Genomic DNA, 19,324 nt, shown 5'->3' on the forward strand with positions numbered 1-19,324 from the left:
GACATGTCTTACTTTTCAGCAAATGTTTATCATCTTCTTTACGGATTAGATTTTAGCTGCCATCAAGACGCTCACCTTCTCAAGGGAAAAGAAACAACCCAAGTAAAAAACATCAACTTTTGCTGAGTGTGAAGAGAGAAATGAGCCCAAAGCCTGACAAGTGGTAACAGGAGTGCCTGGGAGATCTAGGAGAGGAGATGGTAGAGAGGAAATAGGGGAAGGAAAGGAGAGGGGGGCAGGGAGAGGTGATGGGGGAGGCGAGACACAGGAGGGATGTGCTGTGCACATCTGTGCATTTTTGATTTCTGAGCAACTTAGCTCACACCATAAAGATCTTATTTATTTACAAGACTGATTAATTTACAATATTTAAAAGTTTATAAGATGGCCAACTTATAAGTGCTGCACTCAATATGCCAGCAAGTTTGGAAAACTCAGCAGTGGCCACAGGACTGGAAAAGGTCAGTTTTCATTCCAATCCCAAAGAAAGGCAATGCCAAAGAATGCTCAAACTACAACACAATTGCACTCATCTCACATGCTAGCAAAGTAATGCTCAAAATTCTCCAAGCCAGCCTTCAACAGTATGTGAACCAACAACTTCCAGATGTACCAGCTGGATTTAAAAAAGCAGAGGAACCAGAGATCAAATTGCCCACATCCATTGGATCATCGAAAAAGCAAGAAAGTTCCAGAAAAACATCTACTTCTGCTTTACTGACTATGCCAAAGCCTTTGACTGTATAGATCACAACAAACTCTGGAAAATTCTTAAAGAGATAGGAATACCAGACCACCTGACCTACCTCTGTATGCAGGTCAAGAAGCAACAGTTAGAACTGGATATAGGATGATGGACTGGTTCCAAATTGGGAAAGGAGTACCTCAAGGCTGTATATTGTCACCCTGCTTATTTAACTTATACGCAGAGTACATCATGAGAAACGCTAGGCTGGATGAAGTACAAGCTGGGATCAAGATTGCCAGGAGAAACATCAATAACCTCAGATATGCAGATGACACCACCCTTATGGCAGAAAGTGAAGAGGAACTAAAAAGCCTCTTGATGAAAGTGAAAGAGGAGAGTGAAAAAGCTGACTTAAAACTCAGCATTGAGAAAACGAAGATCATGGCATCTGGTCCCATCAGTTCATGGGAAATAGATGGGGAAACAGTGTCAGACTTTATTTTTTTGGGCTCCAAAATCACTGCAAATGGTGACTGCAGTCATGAAATTAAAAGGTGCTTGCTCCTTGGAAGAAAAGTTATGATAAACCTAGACAGCATATTCAAAAGCAGATACATTACTTTGCCAACAAAAGTCTGTTTAGTCAATCTATGGTTTTTCCAGTAGTCATGTTTGGATGTAAGAGTTGGACTATAAAGAAAGCTGAGCACCAAAGAATTGATGCTTCTGAACTGTAGTGTTGGGGAAGACTCTTGAGAGTCCCTTGGACTGCAAGGAGATCCAACTAGTCCATCCTAAAGGAAATCAGTCCTGAATATTCATTGGAAGGACTGATGCCGATGCTGAAACTCCAATACTTTGGCCACCTGATGTGAAGAACTGACTTATTTGAAAAGACCCTGATGCTGGGAAAGATTGAAGGCAAGAGGAGAAGGGGATGACAGAGGATGAGATGGCTGGATGGCATCATGGACTCAATGGACATGAATTTGAGTAAACTCTAGGAGTTGGTGATGGACAGGGAGGCCTGGCATGCTGCAATCCATGGGGTTGCAAAGAGTCGGACATGACTGAATGACTGAAATGAAGATAGCCAACATCTCATCTAAAGAGAAAACCAGTCATCTTTTGTGATACTTGTCTGATGAGAGTGTGGCATTTGATTTTTTTTTTTTTTTTTTGGTAACACCATTCTCAAACGTAATGGATGTAAAAAATTAGCAGAAAAATTAAGACCTATAAAGCAAAGCATTCCTGTAGCTACTAGGGTCTAGCATAATATTTTATGTTTTTGTTATCTTTTTTATTATATTTCTGGAATGTTGTTTAAAATAGCAGAGTATATCATTTTAAGTTAAAAGTGGTGGCGGCGAACACCATCACCACATTTTATAGTTGTTAAAGACATATCACAATTTATCATTGACAAAGCCTGAGGAACAATTTCTTCATGGAAGGAGAGGAGTAGGCAGAAAAAAAATTCATTCTTGGCTCCAGTAACATATTAAGCCTCTAGATTTATAGTATGTTTTTCTAAAATATAATGATTCAGATCCAAAAGATTAAATGAAGGAGTAACTGTAAAATATATCTTTGAATTATAATAATTCCGTTTGACCCAGTGTACCCTTGCTTTGGAATTTATCCTCCATAAATTTAGGTGACTGGTCTCTAAAATGTGGATAATGAAATGAGGTCATTGTGAGAATCAAGTTAGAAAATGCAGGAGAAACACTTTGTAAATGTTACAGATTTTATTTGTTGTTGTTGTTATGCAACTGTGTATCTCAAATAAGATATATGAAGAGATTCTTCAGTTTGATTTAGGACTAGTCTTCCAAATTTCCCACACTTATCACAAAGTAGATGAAGTTCATTAAACTTCTAAGACCCTTGAATAGAGAAATTACCAGATTTTCAACTGCCTTACATTTTCATGTTTTCTTCCCCTCTTCCTCTTATTTTTTCATTCTCCCCCTTGCCCTCCTCTCTCTCTCACTATTTCTCTCCTCCCACCCCAATCTTCCTCTCTTACACAAATCCCACCTATGTTCTCAGCTACACTCTTTTCCTTTCGCCATGGGATTTCCCCTAAAGAGGACAGTCTACTAAGGCACTCATAAGAAGATATGACTGGCCAGCAGAGCCTTCTGGGCAGCCACTACTCCAGACCTCCTGGCCCCTCATCTCCTAGTGAATTAGTCTGCCCTCTCCCTCTCTGGATGCAGAGTCATGGAGTAAATCATGCAACTGAGAGAGGAACAAGCCAAACCGTTTTCTTCTTTAACTTGGAGCAAGACTCAACCTATGAGTTACTTTTCAACAAAAAGGCCAACCCCAGTCCTATGTAAGGGGTGTAGGAGAAGTCTGATTTAACTTCAAAGACTGATCAATCCACACCGAGGTGCACAATAACAATGACTGCAACTGTACCATGTTAAAGTCATAGATGTCTATGAACAGTGTTTGAGCATCCACTTGATGAATGTGCTATACTTTTTTTTTCTCGCAAAAAATGATGTGACTGACTGCTCACCCACCCACAGGATGATGTAAGTCATTCCTTCAGTGGGTTTGTTGTCATTCACAAAGCTTCTTTGAAATTAAAGGTACAGTCTTGGTAATGAGTGACAAATTTGCTTGTTGACTTTCTTGTTTTCCTCTCTGTAGCAGAGTCATCAGTCAGCCTCAATTTCAATCTCATTAGTACCTTGGTCTGTCCCTCTAGAAGCAGAAGCTTCCAAATGTTGGCCAAGGCAGAAGACACCTTAACTTATATGTGTGGGTGCAACATATATTTATTTATATTAATAATTTTGAGTTTACAGGAAAGTGGGCAGCTTCCACATATAAGAGACTGTTTCACTTTGACATTTCATATGTTCTATAAAGGCGTTTTCCTTGTGGTTCAGAAGGTAAAGACTCCACCTGTGATGCAGGAGATCCAGATTCGATCCCTGTGTCAGGAAGATCCCCTGAAGAAGGGAATGGCTACCCACTCCTGTATTCTTGCCTGGAAAATTCCATGAACAGAGGAGGCTGGTGGGCTACAGTCCATGGGGTGGCAAAACTAAGAGGTGAACAACTTTCTTTCTTGGACATTTGAGATTTTAAAAGATACAAGAAATATTATGTAATAGACAAGGCATGTTTATTGTTTGTAATGAGGAGTTTCAGTACTTCTTCATGATCTACATAATGTTTAATATTCCTGAGCTCCATAAAGTTGGCATCCTGTGTATGAAGTTGTTATGAATTATTCATGTTGATTGGCTTCCAGCAGTTGAAGGGAAAACCAATCATTCTTTGAGAGGTTTACATGATGGAAAATGACAATTTGATTTTCATTTCAGTAATTTGGTTTCCAAAGGTAAGAACATCATAGAAAAATCTACCTTTCTCTTCTGCATATTATATGTGAGATGCGGTTGACTTAAACTGACCATATGAACAACAATGTTGACAAAGATAGGAACTACGTTGAAGAATTACACAGATAAAATGAGATCACTGGCAAATGTATTGTTACATGCAAGCAACTTAGTGCATGTGGTTGATGAGTGAAGAGAAAACTGGTTGTGTCAAACCAAGGAAGGGAACCTGCAGAAGAATGAAAGAGCCCAGGAATTCAGTGAGTAATCAGAGCATTAAAAACACAGGTATTAGTCTCAGTGCCAAAAGTAGAAGGCAGCTGGAAGCAAGTTAGCAGTTTATCCACTGCCTGCAAGCCTGTTGAGTCCCATTGGCTGTGGCTCTCTTTTTGCTGGGCTGTGGAGGCAAACACACAAGCCAGGCTAGTCTCTGTCTCTCAGTGGGAGGGAATGGATAAAGGACTCAACGTTAGGAGTGACAAACGGAGAGGTGATAATTGATACGGTAAGCAAGGATAAGGTCACCCAGACGGAGCATGTGAAGAGGGAGCAGGACAGTACTCCCAAGTGTGGACCTGAGGAAGCCCAGGCAAGGCCAGGGGATGTTCAGTCTGGGTGGGGGGCAGAACCCACAGAGGAGAATTCACGTGGGAGAGAGGATGTGCTGTGAGAAAGCTGAGGTGTTTGGATGATAACTAATGGGGAAAGTAAAAAGCGAGAATTTCAGTGCTTTCTAGAGGAGAGAAGAGAGTTGCTCTCTCTTTGCAAGGAGAGCAGACAGCTGTAGTTTCAGGAGAGAGGAAGAGTGCTTGGTGGGGAAGTGAGGGCAGGTGTAGGTTAGTAGATTGAGGTTGGACTAGGGAGGAGAAAGGGACAGACAGCACAGGGGTAAAGGAAGAGTAGACATAAATGTGTTGTGGTTTGAGGGGAGATGGTGCAGGAATTTGAGAGAGAAAAGGTGCTAGTGAAAGAAGCAGGAGGAGCACAAAAAGTGAGCTAAGGAAATTCTCTGAGGAAGAGGATCACAGCTTTGGCATTGATCCACTGGGTGATGGACAGGACAGGATGGTGGATGGCATAATCCAGGTGAATGAGGAAAAAGTGGTTTTGGCAACAAGATTAGAAACTGAGGTTAACCGCTGATAAGAGGAATAATCTTCAGGGGAGGATGTTGCCATAGTCCAGGCAAGGAATAACCAGAGCCTGTGCTAAGGCATTATCTGGGAAGATAAACAGAAAGAATAATTTTAGAAGATAGGAATATAAGAAAAGCAGGATAGCCCACCTGTCCAACATAGCTGTCACCAGCCACTTGTGAGTTGTGAGCTCAGGAAATATGGGTAGTCTGAATTGTGCTGATGTGCTATAATGTAAATTACACAAGCGATTTTGAAGACTTAGAATGAAAAAATTTTATTAATAATTTATGCTATTTTCAAGTTGAAATGATAGTATTTACAATATATTGGGTTAAAATTATTATTAAAATTAATTTCCCCTCTTTCCTTTTTAAGAAACATGGCTACTAACAAGTTCAAAATTACATATATGACTCATAATATGTTTGTGTTGAGTTGTGCTGCTGGGAGATCAAAAATACTGGGGTGGCCACTGGGATACAGAGAAATTGATATAGATAGAGCTGTAGAAGGGGCTTTCCCAGTGGGTCAGTTGTAAAGAATCCACCTGCCAATGCAGGAGACATGAGATGCAGGTTCGATCCCTGAGTCAGGAAGATCCCCTGGAGAAGGACGTGGCAACTCACTCCAGCATTCTTGCCTAGAGAATCCTACAGACAGAGGAGCCTGGTGGGCTACAGTGCATGGGATTGTAAAGAGTCTGACACAACTGAAGCGACTGAGCACTAGAGCTATAGAATGCTTCCCAGGTGGTACCTGCCAAAGCAGGAGATACAAGAGACAAGAGTTTGATCCTTGGTCTGGAAGATCCCTTGGAGGAGGGCATGGCAACCCACCCCAGTATTCTTGCCTGGAGAATCTCATGGATAGAGGAGCCTGGCAGGCTACAGTCCATAAGATCTCCAAGAGTCAGACAGGACTGAAACAACTTAGCACCCACACATAGATCTGTACAATAACACTGATAAACCCTTTGGATTATATTTAATTTGAGCTGGTTATTAGGTTTTAGGCTGTGATATCTGTAAATGGGAGTTTTATCTTGCTGATTCATGTGGTAGGTTCAGAGTGCCCTGGCTGTTACCTGTCTGCGTGGTACATCCACCCACTAAGCTGATACAACTGGAATATGCAGTGGGTATTTAATGAAAGAATCAGGTAAAAAGGAGAGTCATTTTTTAAAAAAGAAGAAAGCACATTTTAACTTATTTGAGCTTAAAACATAAGTGTCCAGTTATTCACCTGTTGGTTTTGGTTGTTGGGATGAGAACTCCTCACCATAATGTGTTTTCTACCATTACAGTTTTAGTGTCAGATTTTTGAACAAATCTAAAAGCAGTATCTTTTGAGATTTTTAAATCTTTTCCTCAGTCCTTCACTGTTTTCTTATTCATACCCAATTCCATTTTTAAAATTCAAGTGCTTCCAAGGTATTCAACATTTTTCTACTCTTGTATTTATCAGTTTACTCAGTTTTGTTTTGTTTTATTAATTACACAGTGACAAGTAAAAGTGGCATGAATATTTTGGTGACACTTGCCTGATGCTTGTTTGCACACAACCCAATGATGAGAGAAATGAGAAATGGGAAAAATGGGAGACCCATGAGACCAGATGCAGCCCTGGTCAAGTCAGGGACACAGGCTTCATGGTGTTGATGGAGAGAAAGTCAAGCAGAGTTTGATCAGAGAATTTCTCCAGGGCTTGCCAGGAAAGCCCTGCAGTGTGTTGGGAGTTCATGGGAAGGAGGAAGGATTCTGAAGTAGGATGACTGAATGGTGCTGCCAGGCCAGTGAGAGTACTGGCCACTGACCATGACTGGAGGCTGTCCTAGCAGGGAGAGAAGGAGCTCAGAAGGCTTCTTTACTGAGCACTCCTCTTGTACCCACCAGCTGGGAGGCAGGGGAGTGAAGTGAAGTCACTCAGTCGTGTCTGACTCTTTGTTACCCGTGGTGTATAGCCCACCAGGCTCCTCTGTCCATGTGACTTTCCAGGCAAGAATACTGGAGTGGGTTTCCATTTCCTTCTCCAGGGGATCTTCCCAACCCAGGGATCGAACCCAGCTCTCCCACATTGCAGGCAGATGCTTTAACCTCTGAGCTACGGAGGATGGCTATAAAGGTGGAGCTCAGCTCTGTGGACCAGAAGCTGAGCTCACTGCAGTCTCTGCTGGCCCAGAGGCCCTTCCCTGAGGTGCTGTCTGGCCTGGGCACTGTCGAGCTGCATGAGGATGAGTGTGGGGACCTGAAACTTGCTGCCCTCCTGATTCATGCCCACCCATGGGGCATCCACGTGCACTCTGTGTCAGAAAGAGAACAGTGTGGTTGTTGAGATCTTTTACAGAAAATGAAGTGAGTTTACATGGAGATAAATTCTTATTTATTCAGCATGGAAGCTAGGGGAACAAAAGGCTTAGTTCCTTTTCCATCTTCTAGTGCCTGCCAGCATTCCTTGGTTTGGTGGCCTTTTCCTCCATCTTCCAAGCCAGCAGCATACCATCTTCTCTCTTTGACTCTGCTTCCCTCTGCTTGCATTATTATGAGTTCATGAAATGCTGTGTCCCTTATGTTAGGGAGAAGTCATGGAGCAGCTTCTAGGAATAAGCAGACCTGGGATTAGAATGCTGTCTGTCAAACCTCAACACTAGTCTCCTTAACTGGACAGTATTCCTCTAATCCTATTATGCACCACAGTCCCCCTGAGAGAATAGGGGTGGGGTGAGCTTGCTCAAATGCAGACTTCTAAGCACCAGCCCCAGAAAATTGTATTCAACTGGTCCAGAATGTGGCCATGCTCACCAGGTGATTCTGATGTGTAAAGTTTATGAACCCTGAAGTTCAATACAACCTTGCCTCTACGGGGAACTACAGAGGAGGGCCAGGCTGGAAGGGGTCCTGTTGAGTGCAGAGTGGAGCTGGAGAGGGAAGAGTGAAGCCATCCTGTATGGAAGGAAAATCAAACACAGTAGGCACTGCTAGAGGTGCTCTGAAACAAAGCCTCAAGGCCACCGAGGAAGTGATTCTGGATGGAATCTAACATTTTGACCACTTACTGTCTTAATTTGAGCATCCAGAACATCTGCCCAATGTCCCAGAAACTCAAGATGCTTATTGGACCCTTACCCTAAATAATGCAGACATCCTATCCTTTAAGGAAAAATATCTCTTTCTTGCATCGAAGTCCATCATGATTTTTGCCAGAAAACTTTAACAACTTTGTGGCTTTTGCCTTCATACATCCCTGACTCCTGCTCTTCCTTTGAACTCTTGGTTTTACCTGAATCTGTGTCTCCAGTATTGCATTTTCTAGGACCTCCAGATAACGCTTTTCTTATCTGCAACTCCTGGGTTTCTTGGTTGACACCTGCAAGAGGCAATGGTAAAACTGAAGGAATCTTATGACTCACTTGTTAAATACAGTCATTATTTATTAAAAAATAAATTATATAAACTTACAATTAAATAAATTATATGAAAAACTTACAGATGTACAAGCTGGCTTTAGAAAAGGCAAAGGAACCAGAGATCAAATTGCCAATATCAGTGGGATCATAGAAAACACAAGGGAATTCCAGAAAAAACATCTACTTCAACTTCATTGACTAGGCTAAGGCCTTTGACTGTGTGGACCACAACAAACTGTGGAAAATTCTTAAAGTGCTGGGAATATGAGACCACCTTACCTGCCTCCTGAGAAATCTGTATGCAGGTCAAGAAGTAACAGTTAGAACTGGACATGGAACAATGAACTGGTTCCAAATTGGGAAAGGAGTACCTCAAAGCTGTATATTGTCACCCTGCTTATTTAACTTACCTGCAGAGTACATCATGTGAAATGCCAGGCTGGATAAAGCACAAGCTGGAATCAAGATTGTTGGGAGAAATATCAGTAACCTTAGATATGCCGATGATACCACCCTTATGGCAGAAAGTGATAAGGAACTACTAAAGAGCTTCTTGATGAAGGTGAAAGAGGACAGTGAAAAAGCTGGCTTAAAACTCAACATTCAAAAAAATTAGATCATGGCATCTGGTCCCATCACTTCACAGAAAATAGATGGGGAAACAATGGAAACAGTGACAGACTTTTCTTGGGCTCCAAGATCACTGTTGATGGTGACTGCAGCCATAAAATCAAAAGATGCTTGCTCCTTGGAAGAAAAGCTATGACCAACCTATACAGCATATTAAGTAGCAGAGGTGTTACTTTGCCAAAAAAGGTCTCTATAATCAAACCTATGGTTGTTCCAGTAGTCATGTATGGATGTGAGAGTTGGACCATAAAGAAAGCTGAGCGCAGAAGAATTGATGCTTTTAAACTGTGGTGTTGGAGAAGATTAACAAGAGTCCCTTGGACTACAAGGAGATACAACCAGTCCATCCTAAAGGAAATCAGTCCTGGGTGTTCATTGGAAGGACTGATGCTGAAGCTGAAACTCCAATACTTTGGCCACCTGATGTGAAGAGCTGACTCGTTTGAAAAGACCCTGGTGTTGAGAAAGATTGAAGGCAGGAGGAGCAGGGGACGACAGAGGATGAGATGGTTGGATGGCATCACCCACGCAATGGACATGTGTTTGAGTAAACTCTGGGAGTTGGTGATGGACAGGGAGGCCTGGCGTGCTGTGGTTCATGGAGTCACAAAGAGTTGGACACGACTGAGTGACTGAACTGAATTGAACTGAACTGAATACAAGGTTTCGGATATAGGAAGAGACAGTTTCTGGATTTGAAAATAATAGAAGTGATGCAGGAAGTGAAGCCTCAGGGGGCTTAAATATGCTCATATAGATGTTCAGAAGTGACACAAAAAACAGATCTCTTTCTTCCTTGTGTGTGTGTGCATATATATGAATAATTTAAAATGTGCCTTCACACTAGATTTATCTATGAATGCACAGGGTCAAACATATTAAATGCTTAGCATGCAAGATTTTCTATCTAGCAATCAGGATGGGTATATAACCTTTTACATAATTGCCTATGAAACTACAAAAAATAATTACACTCCAGTGAAGCTGACCTACACCTAAAATTGCCCAGAAATTCAAAAACAAAGTTTTAATTCCTGTGAATTGATTTCTTGTTTTAAGTGGTGTGATTCCGTGTTTTGGTAAACAGGAACTTTTCTCAAAAAGAAAACTTCCAGAGTTGCAGTATTTGAGATTTTCAAAGCATGTTCATCAATCAAACATCAAAATAAAAAATACCTGGGTTCTTACGAAAACCTGGAACCTTGTTAATACCTGAATCCCATCTCTGTATTGGTGGGTGCTTAGGAATCTGCACATTGTACAAATTCTCTAGATGACCCTGCTGCACTTGAGTGAATCAAAATATTTCATTTTAATAGACAAAGAAAACAAACTTCTAAGGTTCTTCCAAAAGATCCCTTTCAAGTGAGACCACAGCGCTGGCAGGATCTCACCTGTTTACAAAAAAGCAAAAAACAAAACAAAACAAAACAAAACAAAACCCATAAAACTGAGATTTGGGAGAAAATAGAAAATACACCCTTTGTTTGAAGAGAAACTTAAGGTCAACACAGGACTTCACCAAACCATATGCTGTTTACATGTGTTGTCACTAGTATATGACCCATCTCGCCACAAATTAGTGTGGTTACCTTAAATAGCTAACCTGAAAATCTTAACCTTCCACTGCTGAAGTTATTGGTTTTAGCTACACTGTTTTTTTTTTTTTTTTCTAGGTTTACTAGGTTGTTCTTTTGGGCATGATTTTAGAAATCTAATTATAACTCTGGTTTCAAACTCTTGAACCATGTAATCAAACTGAGATTGGTCACTGAGAAAAATACAGGGTTCTTAGCTCTGCCTAAATTGACAAGGTACGTGGCCAGGTCCAAATTCAACTGAGTGGCATGTCTTTACAGTGTCAGTTCATCCCCCCAAATTCAAAAAGGATCCATGCTGCTGTCAGAAAGTTTTGAAACCAGCACCATTTTTTCTTTTCTTTCTTTTTTATGAATCCATTCCCAGGAGAGAGTTTTTATTCAGTGCAGTGCACTGTTAGGGGGAAAAAGAATGAGTTAAGACAAAAAAAAAAGTCTAACATAAAAAATTACCCATATGATGTCTATTTTTCCTGCTTGGTTGAAATACCCAATGGATTATTTACTTAGATTTGTGCTATTATTGAATCCAAAAGGCAACCTCTTCAGAATAACGTTTGCTCTACTACAAATTCTGTGTAAAGGCTAGGTATCTAAAGCTATAAATGATTTTATATTTTTGCAATAATTATGGGAGGGGAATGGAGATATTATCTTTCATGATCAGAGTTTTCTTTCTGTAACAGTTTTGATCTTTAACTTTTTTTCTTGGAAGAAGATTTTCTAACCCCAGTCAAGCCTTCAGATGACTGCAGTCCTGGCAGCATCTTAGTTACAACCAGGTAAGAGACTGAGCCTGAACCTACCGGAAAAGCTGTTTTGGAAAGATTTAACCTTAATACCCAACTAAATCCCTTGACCATCGCTCGGGCTGTACTCTGCTTTCCCCACAGGAATTACAGAAGGGGGTTGGCACAGGCACTGGCAGATGACATTGTCTTACTCTTTTCCTTCCCCGCTGGAAGAACCCAGGTATGTGCATAAATACAATTAAAGACACTATCTGCAAATCGATAGAACGCATTTTCAGTTTCTTAAACCTCTAAATCCAAGTGCCCAGTGTTCTGTTTTTCAGACAGATCATGCAATCAATTAACAGCCAACCTGTGGGTTTGTGTTTGAACTATCAATACAATTATTAAAGACACGTCACAGGCAGAAGGCAAGTGGCTGCCTTTGTGTTTCTTTCTTTTTTTTTTTTTTCTGGAATATTATCTAGTCTTGGGAACATCAAGATGGAAACCTGGTCGTCTTGGAACTGATGGCACGTTTAAAAGACTCTAACAATCTCAGAATGATTTCCCCCCAACAGGCACTGTCACGGGTCTCTCAATGATGACAGCAACGTGCCCACATCCGACCTTAGCTGTCATCTCACCTGGGTCCTAGCGGCGCCATTTGATTCTGACGTGGCTCCAAGCCCACAAATAGCATAGCGGCCCCCGGTTGGCCGCGAATCCGGCCGGCGGCGCCGCCCTCCCTGCCCCGCCCGTGCGCCTCGCCGGGCTCCGCGCCGCCTCCCTTGCGTCCCGCACTCGGCGGCGGTGCGTCCTGCGCTCCTCTCCTGCTTTGCCGTCCCTGCTTAGATCTTCGCTGCCCTCCCCGCTCCAGGCCGCCGGGAGGCGAGTCGAGGGGACCCGCAGGCCGTGCACCCCGAGGTTCCGGGCCCAGAGGAGGCCGCATAGGAGACGCGGTACGCGATGGCCCGGCGAGGGGGCTGCGCGCTGCTGGTGCTGTGCGGCTCGCTGGCCGCCTGTGCCTGGCTGCTGGGCGCCGAGGCCCGGGGGCCGGGGGGCCCTGTGGCGGGCGCAAGGCGGCGCCGGCGGCCCCAGGAGGACGGCATCTCCTTTGAGTACCACCGCTACCCAGAGCTTCGTGAAGCGCTCGTGTCCGTGTGGCTGCAGTGCGCCGCGGTCAGCAGGATCTACACGGTGGGGCGCAGCTTCGAGGGCCGCGAGCTGCTGGTGCTCGAGCTGTCCGACAACCCCGGCGTCCACGAGCCGGGTAAGGGAGCCGCGCGGGGTGGCCCGGCGGTGGGAAAGGAGGGCGAGAGGCACCCGGGGTGGAAAGTGTACGTGGGGGGAGGGCTGGGGCTGGGATTTGCCAAGCCCTGTCGGCTGGCTGTCCTCCCCAGCCTTGCACACCCCTCCCCCTGGGTAAGCCCAGGCCGGAGGGGCTGCCTCTGATGGAGGTGGGAGCGCAGCAAGCAAAGCTGCGCCCCCGCAAACCCGCTGTCACCCCCCCACTTCGCTGTGCCTAAGACCGTAGGGAATAACTGTGAGGCCTCAGGAAGGAGGTCGTCCTTCCTTGCAAGCTGGAGTAGAACGGTAAGGTGGAGAAGGCAGGGTCTGAGGAAATGAGGAAAAGTCATTTATCATTTGTTTCCTAATTTCCAGAGGGCCAGTTTATTGGCCTTGGAGGCTCTAGGTGTCCATCTCTACCTGTATGTGCGTGTTAGGTAACGCGCACTGCTGGGATGTTAAGGATCTTGGTAACGCTGGCGGGTAGAGGGTGATAAAGCCGCCTCTGGCAGGCATTCCGATTTCAAAACTGCACACAGTCTTTCTAAGGAAAAAGGAATATCCCCCCCGCCTCCCGCCCACCCACCTTTTTTTTTTTTTCTGTTCTAGCCCTTGGAGATGAGTAGTTTGCGATCAGGATTTTATTACAACGGATGTTTCCATATGACCATCTTATTCATCTTCCACTTGAGTGTGTTAGGGCACGTTTTAATTTATGTTAAATGTTACGCAATTGGTATTAATAAAGAGATATCTTGAAAAATGTTTTTGGTTCTTCTTTTTCTTTGCTCTTTGAAAATAACATAACTTTTAAGGCCTGGTCTTCTGACCATAAAGGTTAAAGTAATCTGGGCTAATTACATCAGCATGCTATGCTTTTTTTTTTTTTTTTTCTTTTTTAATGACAAAGAAAACAAGAAAACAGGTAAAAACTCTCAAATGTAGGGCCAGAATAGTTTTATAATGATATTTATTATATCATTATATAATAATGGGATTAAAATTGAGATGGGATTAAAATATGTGATCCACGGAGACACTTTGATCTTCAAACGGAAGGAGTATGGTCTGATCAATAGTAAATTTTTAGTAAAATGGGAAACATTTCTTACCTTCAAATAATGTAAATGGAAAGGTTTGTATAATTTTGCCATCAAAACCCTAAAACTAGATCCTGGAAAACATTTTCAGTAGTGCTGTCTGATGCTAGTAACGATTGAAGGCGGGAGAAGAAAGGGAGGACGAAAGATGAGCCGGTTGGATGGCATCACCGATGCGATGGACCTGAGTTTGAGTAGGTTTCAGGAGTTGGACAGGGAGGCCTGGCCTGCTGCAGTCCACCGGATCGCGAGGAGTGGGACATGACTGAGCGACTTAACTGAACTGAATGCTCTCTAGCAGGATTCAGCATGTAGAATCGGAAATTTGGAAAGTTAGTTTCATATTTGTATCTGAAGATAAAGAAAAATTTTATATGTGAAAACTCTTCAGTTATTTTAGATAATTGAAGTCAAGACATCTTAGGTTTAAAGAGAATCTAAATATTTGTGATTCTCCTGCCTATTTAATTGGAACCTTTGGTTATTCTATCATAGATTGCTCCTCAGATTTTGTTGTTTCTTCAAAGAGATCATATGAAAGCAAATGTTAATTATTTGTTGTCTTCAAGTTTAGAAACAAAATTGTAAAGTGATATTACTGTTAAAATGTGATATGCTTTTGAAAATGAAAACCATAATTCTTTTGCTTAAATATCTGAACTGTATAGTCTGTCAAGATCTGCAGGTCCCTTTTCCAGCTCTAGGCTCCTTGGGGTAGATCTGTGTCTCCAGCACCTAGGGCAGGTCTGGGACACAGCAGGCACTCAGGTCACATTAGGGAAAAAGATGAGTCAGTCATTTGCTGAATAACACAATGCCTTCTATGTTTTGTTCCTTTTAAACACAAAATACAGCAACTTAACTCATTTTACGAAGGCAAAGAAAGAAATATTTTACATTACCTGCTTTACTGCTTGTTAAATGAAGGAAACTAAGCTCATGGTATTACTTAATAAATAGAATACAAAATGTCTACCAGTTGTATTCTTAAAGGTTGCAATAAACTGTTATGAGCCAGCATGAAAAACATGGGGTGATTTCCCCCTCCACCATCTTTTAAGAAGAGATGAACAGGTTGGAAATCTTCAGGGAACTAATTTAAAAAAATTGAGTAAATTTTAAAGATCTTATTGACTATTTGGTGATTCACAAATTGAACATCATTCAATCTAGCAGATAGAAAGATGTTCCTAAGATTTGTGCAAAATGAAAGACTTATAGGTAGATGGGAGCTGGAACAAGGAAGTTACACTAGGCAAAAAATGGGTTGCTTATTGCAAAGTTACTCCCTTTTACAGGATGTTGTACTGATCACAGGATTCCTAATTGATTGGGTTAAGATTTCATTTCTGAAAGAGCCAAAACTGTAATTTAGTCTTGGTTTGGTCTTGTGAGGCTTTAGCATGAACAACTCCATGTGGTGCCTATTGTCTTTTCTCAACAAATTATTTATATATTTGGCTGCATCTGGTCTTAGTTGGTCAGGTGTGAGTTTGCCCTTTGGCACATGGACTCTCCAGTTGTCGTGTGTGGGTTCCAGTAGTTGCAGCATGCAAGTTCTTTAGTTGAGGCACGTGAGCTCAGTTGCCCCAGGGTTGTCCTAGAGCACTGGCTTTGGGTGCAGAGATCTGATCAGTATATGAGCTTAATAGCACTTGTGGGAATTAACTTTTAGGAAGTTTTGAATGAAGGGATGTAGTTACCATTCTTAAACGGCCTTCATATTCCTTTTTAGATTAAAATATTTTAAGGAATGAAAAGGAATTTTCATACTTATTTTGAGATAGAAATGGATTAATTCAGTGTTTTGAACACCCACACACTAGGTGAGCAAACTTACATAGGTTGTATAGTGATACACAGGATGGTCCTTGCCCTGTGAGAGATTGAGAGTTGGGAGGTTGCAGGACAGTTTAAAGGTCATTAGGGCTTCAAGAAGGGAGTGGGAGGCCCAGAGAAAGGAGACTATGGACATTAGGTCAGGGGCATTTGGTTACTGAAGAACAGATGATGAGAAGGCAGGGATATACTGATTACTGAAATTTACCAATTCCAATGTACCTCAACTGTTTTCATATTATAAGTGTTTTGGGGAGAGTTGAAATAATGTTTCTGATGAAGCTACTCAGAAATAATGTTTAAGTGTCTTCTTAATCTAAATTATTTTTCTGAACTTAAAAAAATTGTATATCATGCCCAAATATTTAGTATCACCATAGAAAAACTCTCCCCAAATAAGACATCAAGCCTTTCTCTATGGTAGAAGTTGACGTGGTTAGATTTGCAGTTATGGACAGAGGGTGTTCTTTCATCCCACCACCTCCATTCCTAAGTGGGAAAAAAATGATCATCAGACTTGTTCGGCACCAGACCATGGGCCGAATTTGAACTGATCTTCTGAAAATGATCTATTCTCTCAGGTATTCTGCATTTGAATTCATCAAAAGGGAAAGTAAATTCTATTTGGAACTGGTGAGGGAGGAATATCAACATCTATTTTGACCAGCTGGATGCTGGATCTCAGTTATCATTTTCATTACTTTGGAGGACTGAACAAATCTGCTGGAGGAGGGTGATGGGTTTAGCCGTTCTCAGAAGACCTGTACGTGGTCTTGTCCCCAGTCTCATCTCCTCACACGTTGTGAATCTGGACTCCAGACCTGGGACTGGGATAGAGCCTCAGCTAAGATTTAGACTCTGCACTCAGATGTGTTCCCTTGAGATATACCTGCCAAACCTGTTCTTGTTTCCCATTTTTCCTTCTGTTTGCTTATATTTTACACATTTAAAATATTTCTACATATAGGGGCTCATATGCTTGAACCCAAATATATGCTTTCCTAGGCATACATATTCATCATTGCAGTACTCATAAAAGAAACCATTATCAATTTATGTCTAAGCAATGGAATCTGTTTTCCCAGACCACTCCTCTCAGGGCTAAACATGAGTTAAAATTAGTTTGTTTAAAGCTCTTAATTCTTTTACATGTAGTTTAAAATTGCTCTTGGGGAGTAAATCTGATTTATAGCTAAAATGTTATCTTAGAAATGTTCTTTAGGGCATAAACTTTCCCCTCTCAAAGTCTGGAATGATTATTTTGGACCTGTTCCTCCCCAAATCTGTTCAGATTTAAAGTGTATGAATGCCAGTGTGCATTTGCCAAATATTGTGATGGAACATTAAATGCTGTCAAAATTTCTATACAACTCAAAAAAAAGTGGGGATTTTGGTTATTTTGTATGGCCTCTTTTAATACTAGATTGGGGTGAATTAGTGGGAAATGCTTACAGCTGAGAATACCTTACAACTGGTGAATATGGATGTTAGATTCTGGAGAAGGATCTAAATGTACTACATGTGGTCAAGAGTTATTTTTTAGACCCAAGTGAGTCACTGTAGCTCTTGCCAGAAATAATGTATTGGATTGACTTGTGACTGGCTAAAGGAAGAGAGGAAATTGAGCTGGCCCCTAACCTTGTATCAGATAAAATAAGTGTCTTTCTGTGAAAACTGATTTGAGAGGCAGCAAAGGAATCATCTGCCAGCATCTCCCTCATTGTGTAGCACAGAGAATATTCCTATACTCATCTTTATAGTTCTTTAGAAGAGCTATTTTTGACAAATACAAAAACAGTTCCAGAAGTAGTGACACATGACTGGCTTTTCCCAAAGTGTACTCAATGGAATATTAGTTAAGCTTGGTTTGAAAAGGATTAGGTAAACAAGGATTAAAAGGTTTGCATGTGGCAAGACTTGAAATATGATAATGTGTGTTTCAAACCTCCAACTGTATACCCTACAGTATTTTCACCATTGAACTTCTTTTTGTCCCCAAGGAGGTTATCTTGTACCTGGTATTACACTAGTTTGAAAAGCATAGCACTCAGTCAGTCAGTTCAGTCACTCAGTCGTGTCCGACTCTTTGCGTCCCCATGAACCGCAGCACGCCAGGCCTCCCCATCCTGGAGTCCACCCAAACTCATGTCCATTGAGTCAGTGATGCCATCCAACCATCTCATCCTCTGTCGTTCCCTTCTCCTCCTGCCTTCAATCTTTCCCAATATCAGGGTCTTTTCAAGTGAGTCAGCTCTTTGCATCAGGTGGCCAAAATATTGGAGTTTCAGCTTCAACATCAGTCGTTCCATTGAACACCCAGGACTGATTTCCTTTACGATGGACTGGTTGGATCTCCTTGCAGTCCTTATTATTATTCCTTTTCATATTTTGAGGGATTTACTTGATAATTCTTTAGCAGAGACACTCAAATAAGAAGTTCCTCAGGGATGTGGCAGAGAAGGCAATGGCACCCCACTCCAGTACTCTTGCCTGGAAAATCCCATGGACGGAGGAGCCTGGTGGGCTGCAGTCCATGGGGTCGGTAAGAGTCAGACACGACTAAGCGACTTCCTTTTCACTTTTCACTTTCATGCATTGGAGAAGGAAATGGCAGCCCACTCCAGTGTTCTTGTCTGGAGAATCCCAGGGACAGGGGAGCCTGGTGGGCTGCCGTCTATGGGGTCGCACAGAGTCAGACACGACTGAAGCGACTTAGCAGCAGCAGCAGCAAGTGTGACTGATGCTATATTGACACGTAGACTAAAATATCATATAGACATGTAGATTTTGTCTAAGTCTTGATAGCGGGATAATCATGAGTGGAGCAGTCATTTTACATTATTTTAAATTTCACTTGCATCTATAGAATCCCTTCATTTTAATTGTTTTTATCTGTAGCTTTTATCAGAAATTAAAGAATTTTCTCTTTTATCTAAGTGGCTTATATGAAAAATCACTTCTCAAAATTTTTTTTTCAGAAAATTTTCTTGGGCTATTATTTTTTTCTTTAAATATGGTCATATATTCCACCAGGATTTTAAATATTTGGCCATATTGCCTTTCCTTTCATGAGGATTCTGCTTAGGTACCCTCTGAGATGAGTTTGGAGAGGTAATAGATGGATGTAGCCTTTTCTGTTCTACTCCGCCCCCCCGCCGCCCCCGCTTCCTCCTCTTCTGTGGGTATTAGAATAAGAAAGGGTCATCATCTGGATATCAGCTGGGAGGCTTCCTCTGATAAATGTGGGGCTTCCTTGGTGGCACAGATGGTAAAGAACCTGCCTGCAAACATGGGAGACCTGGGTCCGATCCCTGGGTCAGGAGGATCCCCTGGAGGAGGGCCTGAAAACCCACTCCAGTGTTCTCGCCTGGAGAGTCCCAGGGACAGAGGGGCCTGGCGGGCTGCAGTCCACAGGGTCACACAGAGTTGGACACAACTGAAGTGACCTAGCATGCACAAACCCACGTTGTCCTGGCTCATTTACTTCATGGCTCCCCATAATAGTCTCCAGTTTGGTCTTAAATAAACAGCTTTT

At 42.1% G+C, this 19,324-nt stretch overlaps 1 protein-coding gene across 2 annotated transcripts in view; it reads left to right on the forward strand.

Annotated features, from left to right (window-relative positions):
* Window positions 1-12,224: 12,224 nt before the first annotated feature.
* The window catches only part of CPE (carboxypeptidase E), a 153,957-nt gene continuing 146,857 nt past the window's right edge, over window positions 12,225-19,324 (forward strand). Inside the window, exon 1 of one of the 2 annotated variants that reach the window (XM_061383892.1) lies at window positions 12,225-12,833. In XM_061383892.1, coding sequence (XP_061239876.1) covers window positions 12,530-12,833 — 304 coding nt within the window. In that variant the 5' untranslated portion in view covers window positions 12,225-12,529. The remainder of the gene's footprint in view (window positions 12,834-19,324) is intronic. The other variant, XM_061383893.1, reaches the window with a different exon arrangement.

This window comes from Bos javanicus, chromosome 17, assembly GCF_032452875.1.
Source record: "Bos javanicus breed banteng chromosome 17, ARS-OSU_banteng_1.0, whole genome shotgun sequence".
NCBI lineage: Eukaryota > Metazoa > Chordata > Mammalia > Artiodactyla > Bovidae > Bos > Bos javanicus.